This window comes from Anastrepha ludens, chromosome 4, assembly GCF_028408465.1.
Source record: "Anastrepha ludens isolate Willacy chromosome 4, idAnaLude1.1, whole genome shotgun sequence".
NCBI classification, from domain to species: domain Eukaryota; kingdom Metazoa; phylum Arthropoda; class Insecta; order Diptera; family Tephritidae; genus Anastrepha; species Anastrepha ludens.
The window spans coordinates 119,990,981-119,998,521 of record NC_071500.1 but is presented as its reverse complement, the minus strand read 5'-3'; the positions used below and the strand labels follow the sequence as shown (position 1 = coordinate 119,998,521).

General features: G+C 39.2%; 1 protein-coding gene across 1 annotated transcript; it reads left to right on the top strand.

The window, feature by feature from the left end:
• On the top strand, positions 1-7,190 carry LOC128860892 (glycerophosphocholine phosphodiesterase GPCPD1). The gene has a single exon (XM_054098683.1). The coding sequence runs from the start codon at positions 3,573-3,575 to the stop codon at positions 5,871-5,873; it is 2,301 nt and encodes a 766-aa protein (XP_053954658.1). The 5' UTR covers positions 1-3,572; the 3' UTR covers positions 5,874-7,190.
• Positions 7,191-7,541: the final 351 nt, after the last annotated feature.

Below are 7,541 nucleotides of genomic sequence, written 5' to 3'. Positions count from 1 at the left end.
CGACTATGATACAGACGTGGAAGAAGATTTCGAAGATCTTTTATACGAAAATGTGGACGATGCAGAATTATCTATCGACACTGGAATTGACGAGGTGATTAACAGGGCGCTAAATTTGTCAGATTCTATGCTGGAATCAGAAGTGTGTGTCAATTTATGTACATGTTGTCAATTTCAATAACAGGTTTCAGTCCATTCCGATGACTCAACGTTTATGTGACGATGAACAAATGTGCGCACCGAAGATGAGGACTTTCCTTCGACAATATCTGCCAGATAAACCACATAAATGGGGTATAAAACTTTCGTTTTGTGTGACTCCTTCGGATTTTGTTATAACTTCGAAATATATTGCGGCGCAGGAGACAATGCTGTTCTGACTGATACACCAGATCTTGGGGCATCAGCGAATGTGGTGGTCCGATTTTCCCGTAATATTCCAGATTTTAAAAACCATATAACATATTTCGACAACTATTACACGTCACTGCCACTTCTGGTTTATCTAAAATCACGCGGAATACATTCGCTGGGAACTATTCGTTCAAATCGAATTCCGAATTGCAAACTTCCGACTGATCTTGATCTCAGGAAACAACCCCGTGGATATTCAACTGAATTTTGTGGATCTGCTTTAGGAGTTGACATTTCTTTATCAGTTTGGAAGGACAATAAAATAGTGTGACTCGCATCGAGTTACGCAGGCGAAAAGCCCTTCCAGAATGAAACAAATGTTATAAATAAGGTGTCGCGGTTCGTCCGCTCAGGAAAAAAATTTGTTGATGTCGATTGCCCCAATGTAGTCCGTGAATATAATAGTCATATATGGGGGGCGTCGACCTCATGGATGGACTAATTGGGCGATATAAGATTCCGGTAAAGAGCAATAAGTACACAAACCGACTTTTTAATCACCTGCTTGATATGGCCATGATAAACGCTTATGTTTTGTTCAGAAGAATTAACAAGATTGACACGCATGCTAGGCAGTACCAACTGCCGAACTTCAGGACAGAGATCGCATACGTACTATGCAAACAACAATATTCTTCAATACCAAGAGCTCCAGGTCGTCCATGACAAACTCCTCAAATAAAATTTACTGGAAGAAAAGCTTACTTACCTCCTGACGACGTTCGCTACGACGGAGTTGGACATTTTGCAAAGTTTTTATCACGCACCGGTAAAAAAAGGCGCGAATATCCTGGCTGCACCTCCGAAACTCAAATCGTGTGCCGAAAATGGAATCTGAATCTTTGTTTTTCCCAGCAAAAGGACTGCTTTCACAATTTTTACCATAAATAATTTGCACCAACTGCCTATTTATGCCCAAAAGCATGCCTTTCTTTTGTAGACATTTTTCTAAAACTATTTGAAATGAGACTGACTGTTTGTTTTGTATTGATTTCTGTTAAAAACTTTCTGTTTTGCTCAATAAAAGTACGTAATACACTGAATTTGCAAGTTTTTCATTTAGATTTTTTTTGGCGTTCTTTCCCAAAGCCGCCTGCAGGCGGGGTAAGGTTTTATCCCTATATAATCGGATCAAGGAACAACATTTCACTTTCTTGATAAAGAACCTATAATTTTACCATAATCCCCACCCAAAGCAATTTTTTTCATTCAAAAATAAAATTTGGGCACTAGAGGGTTAAGGGGCTGGTGCCGTTTATTTGTGTCTTCCGCGAATTTAAATGCAGTTTTGATTAATAAAAGCTGGGAAGATGTTTGGAAGTACCAGTCAATCTTGGATTTTATAACAAGACAACGATCCCTAGCATCAAAGCTAAAGGTGTGTAGAGCGGAAACAGAAAAATTTGGGTTAATAGGTTGGATTGGCCTTCACAGTCGCCTAATGCCAAGCCTATTGACAATGTTTGAGCAGAAGTTAAAAAGAAAATCAAAGAAAAACAAATATGGATGGTGAAGCAGTTTTCAAGGCAAATTCGGCTAATTTGGAGCCGATGACTTCGAGTATGACTCGAAGGTATTAAGCCATTATAGCTAATGATAGGGACTATGCATTTTATTGAATATATTGCGTATAATAAATATTATAAAATGTACACTTCAGTTAGAATCGAATTGGACAAGAAGTTTCTATGTAATGGCGGTCACGCTTCTGATTTATTATATAAATAGTTTTTAGTTGTCAAAAATCGCTCGTACTATTCCACAAATCAATAAATAGCATCGTAAAATTATTAACATTTTTTATTAATTATTTAAATTATTAAAAAAATTTCAATATTACCACAAATTTCAATAAATATTAATATAATAAGTAGGCGTAAAGCAGTTGTGCATGACACGATCAGGTAAATATAAACCAAAAATCACTGTGAGTACCAGAATAAGATGAACCGTTGATCGTGTTATATCTACATTAAAGCTAAGAACGTGAAAAGGCAAAAGCATGCAGTCCCTACCGTTTTGAGTGTTTGACCGAGCTCCTCCACCCATTTGTGGCGTGTGTCTTCAAGTTGTTCCACAAATGTAGGGACCTACTGTTTTAAGCCGGCTCTGAACGGCAGACTCTTTTTATGAGAAGCTTTTTCATGGCTGAAATACACCCGAAAGGTTGCCATTACCTCGCGAGGGGCGAACGCTACCAGAAAAAAATTGTCCTAACCTTTTGTTTTTCATGCTCGGAGATTCGAAACTTTGCACTACCCATCGTGCACCTATCTGATAAACTAGTAAAAATATCGATGCAAATAACTAAAAAATTAAAAAATATGCTTATTACATATTTTGTGGTTGACAGAGCTTCAAATATTTTTTAATCTCGTACAATTTGAGAGGGATAAAGGAAAAGTAGTAGGCCTTGATAAAGATTCATTTATGTTAAAATATTAAGTAAGTCAGTGCAACTTTTTACAACACACACATTCATACATGTGCATCTATTGGTTTTTATATTAAAAGGAAAACAAAAACGTTCAAACTTATCCATGTTTGCTAAAATGTTAATGTTTTTTGCAATAAAAGCGATTTTTTGCCGCCATTTTATCTACTCCGAAAAAATTACAAATTTCGAGAATCTACGCATTGTAGGCAAACAATCTCAATGCTTCAGTACCTAAAAAATACCGCAATCCCGAATTCTCATATGTATATACTCGGCTATACAAATGGTGAAATTAGCGTGAGTTTACTGCTTTGTCATAATTACGGGCGTTAGCCGGTTCCACTTAATCACACCTAGTTTACCAAGCAAAACAAAAACAAAGATTCAAATTAAGCGAAGAGAGTTTCCGCCGGCGCGATCCGTTAGCGTTGGTCTTACTCTTTCTTCAGCGCGCTTCATTTAGCTTCGAAATGCCAAGCCACAAACGCTATCGCTAGATGAACGCGTCGAGCTGCGCAGCCGCATTAAATGAAGATAAAAAGTGAATAAATAGTCGAAATAAAACCATCAATAAATCTAAAACAAAGACATAGTTTAAAAGTAAACAAAAGACAAAAAAAAAAGAAACGAAAGAAAAAAGAAATCGCGCGCTGAACTTCACGGCAGAGCGCCAAGTGCAAAGTACCAACGAAAGTATTTTCTTAATTCTATCTTGCGACTAATGAGTGCCAAAGCACATTCCATTCATCTACTCATATCATTTGTTGGTGTGCTATCGAGCGCGCAGCTAGTAGTGAGCCCACAAACGAAAATTAGTAGCGATGTAGACACCGAAGGTGAATGGTCATCGGGGCTGAAGAAATTATTAGCGACTTTCGCTCGTAAGAGCGACAGCGGAGCCGCCACAGCTGCACCGCCATACAATCTGACGCAGCAGCAAATGGAAGATTTCGAGGCAATTATGAGTGCCGGTGAGGATGTGCCAACCAATTCCCATACGCTAATCAATCGCACACATGACGCAAATGACGACTATGGAGCAGAAGATACGCGCAGTTTTCTTTGTATACCCATTATACGCATTTTCAATGTGGATATTCGGCGCGAGTTGCTTCCGGATGAGCGCGTTGCGGTGGTGGGCGATCATGAGCGCCTGGGTGCTTGGCAAGTGGAGCGTGGTATTGCAATGAAGCCGAGCGGAAGCAATGCGCAATCAGCGCTGCATAGTTGGTCAGTGAAGGTACCTGTTTGTGCAAGTGCGCGCCTACATTATCGCTATTTTATCTTCAGCATAGACAAGCATGGGCGACGACGCGTGCATGAGTGGGAGGGCGTGCCGTACGGTCGTGTATTGGAGAAGTATCAGATGTATCGTCCGCCGGGCAAGGATTTGTTTGGATTACTCTCGCACATGACAATTGGCGATGTGGAGCATGAGAAAGGTTGGCTGCGCCAGGAGTACGCCATTGAATTCAAGTTCATTTGGGAGCAGCATTTGAAGTTTTATCGCTATTTGAATTTGAACCGCCCTACGAAATTTCTGCTAAAGATGTCCGTTTCTAAAAATGGTTTTACACTACCGCCTAGCGCCTGGCGTAGCACAGAGCTGGAAGTATCGCACTACGCCTACAATCGTTCTCACTTTCAGCAGCAAGCCAAGCGCGGCGTGCCCTACTTAGCGGGCGACATTGTCATATTTCGCTTTACTGTGCCACTTAATACAGTGAACTCCTATCTGCTGAGCATTTCTACGATGGATGGCAATCGCGTGGGTGAAGTGTTAATACTACCATTGGACCTGAAGGGTTCAGATGGTGTGCTCCGTTTGCCTATATGGGGCGCAGTGAATTATTTTCAAGTGGGTATATTGACGCTGCCCTATGTGATTATTCGCCCTTTGTTTGGTGCTGTGAATTATAATCTGCGTGGCAGTTTTCAACGTTATTGGCCCATGAATTGGCCATCGATGGATGTGGGCCACCGTGGTATAGGCGCCAGCTTCAATGCGAATGCACCATTTGTGGAAAACACCATTGCCAGTTATATGCACGCACACAAGCACAAAGCGGATATGGTCGAACTGGACGTGCAGCTGACGAGCGATTATGTGCCGGTGGTGTGGCATGACTTTGGCTTTTATACAGCGCCAACGGGACGCAATGTGCGGAACGAAGATGATTTGGAATATGTGCTTATCAAAGATCTGAGCTACAAACAGTTGAAGAGCAGTCGCGTTTTCACTGCAGAAGATGGGGATATCTACGAGTATACAAATTTCAACGTGCGCAGCGCGTCCGAAAATGAGCGCTTATTTCCTCTGCTACAGCAAATTTTTAAAACACTGCCAATAACGCTTGGCTTAGATATCGAAATCAAATGGCCGCAAATTTTAAAAAGCAATACTGTAGAGTCAGCGCAAACGCTTAACAAAAATCACTTTGTTGATATTATATTGAAAACTACTGTGAAGTACGGCTGTGGTCGCCCACTCTTCTTCTCCAGCTTTGATGCGGACATCTGCACTATGGTGCGCCTAAAGCAGAATGTATTTCCAGTTGCGTTTATTACGATTGGCGAAACGAGTTTGTGGGAACCCTACAAAGATCTACGCGCACGCAGTTATCTGGATGCAGTGAATTTTGCGCAGTCAGCAAATCTGCTAGGCACAGTTGCGCATGCAAAAGATTTTCTCAAAACCGGCGCTGTACTTGGCTTTGGTTTGGACTTGGGTCAGGCGACTTTTGTATGGGGCGACGATTTGCGAGAAAAACAAGCAGTTGAACAATTTAAGCGCTGGCATGTGTCTGGCGTCATTTACGATCGCATCGATTTGTATGGCCCGCTGCGCAAGCGCGAGAGTTTTTTCAATGTACCAGATTTAGTGGACGTTTTCACGCGGCAATGCATTGTTGTAGGTCATTTTAATTGCTCCAGTGTGCTGGCATTACCGGATGGGTTTGATTTACATGGAAAACCAGTGAGCCGACTGGGCTGCGAGGTGATTGTGCAATCCTTTACTTGAGGCGTAATGGCGTGGGGGCATAAATTGGATTTTATATAAATAAATTTAAAGGTGTAATTATTTATAAACGGGTATATTAATAAGAAATCAGCACTGTGGGAGAGAGCAATTTAAGTGAATCTAATTTAAAAATGTTCTTAGTGTTGAATGAGGAAAAGGAATAAAATAATATATAATAATAATATGAAATGCTCGGTATGATTTTTCTAAAATTTACTTATTACACTCTGCGGCACCATTTTTGGGGAGTGAGAAATCTCTTTGCAGAACGTCGGCTTCGGGTGAGTATGAGAGTTTGACCAATGGGCGCAGAATCATAATCGAAATAATTCTGGGCCTAAATTTGTTAAACGGAGGTTTAAGAAAAAACATGATTTATTTTCAGTATAGTCGAATTAATAACTGGTTTTTCACCTAGAACCGGGATTAAATTTAAACGCAGCACCAGCTAGTACTATAGTTGGTTTGAAACAAATGAAATTGAAAAGCTCACGGTTGTCTGTGCACATAAAAGAGATTTTGATATTATAATCGTAAAGAATCGTAAAGAGATTTAATCCATTTGATGAAGTTGCTTTTTATTCAAGCTACATATTCGAAAAGACACAGTTTTTTAATAGAAATATGAAACATTGAAGAGCCACGAATTATGAAAGATCTTCCTTTTCCGATACGTACACATGAAAGTTGCTTTCGTCTAGAATGGGAATTTCATCAACATTTTCTGCTGCCATATTCGCCTTTCTAACAAACACAATTGCCTCTTTTCCACCTATTTGCATCCGTTTCCATTTGGTAGAATCGAAAAGCCAACATACCCCCGTGAACTGCTTCCGCTTCATTCTTTTCTTTATCATTCTCGCAGAAAATCTTTTTCGCGTTCACTCTTCCGGTGGCAATTATTAAAATTCTAAGTTTTTTTTCTTCCTCATAAAAATCATTCGAAGTAGGCTTAAAACTATAGGTCCCTTCATTTACGGAAGAAAACCAAGACGCACACTACATTGCGTCCGAGTGGGACAAACTCTTAGTTTTCCATGGTAAAACAAAAAATGGGATCGCAGTCTTCTCGTTTGGTAGAAAGAAACGAATAAAATAAAAATGGACAACATTGTTAAAGGCTTTAAGGGGGGATTCTACTGTAAAAATCAAATTTTCATGGATTTTGTTTTCATACTTGTATTAATTTAATTAGTAAAAAAAAGTTTAGGGTTACATAAACACAGGTCTTGAGTGTACAAAAAAATTTTTTAAATTTATTTTCATTTCAAAATGGCAGCTGTACAGCCGCTCCCCCGAAACGCCTTTTGAAATCTGCCCACACTGTCGCCCATTTAAAAAAAATCTGAAATGAAAAAAACCAAATTTTTTTTATTATATATCATTATTTTTAGTTGTTAAGCCTATTACTTGCAAAAAAAAAAATTTTTTGGTAGCATTTTTGAAGTTTTTTAAAAAATCGACATTTTTTTGTTGTCATTTTGTTATTAAAAAAGGGGTTATAAATAATAAATTTTTTCCCACCATAGCTTTAAAAACTAGTAAATATTGTTAAAAATATACTATCAAAGTTTGAGCTTGATATGTTAATTTTTCACGGAGCTGTGATGTGGGCAATTTTGAAAACGTGGTTTCGAGAAAAACACGCTTAAACAATTTTTCATACTT

Excerpts from the sequence above, each read along its gene's own strand:
- LOC128860892 (XM_054098683.1), top strand. The coding sequence starts at position 3,573 with ATGAGTGCCAAAGCACATTCCATTCATCTACTCATATCATTTGTTGGT.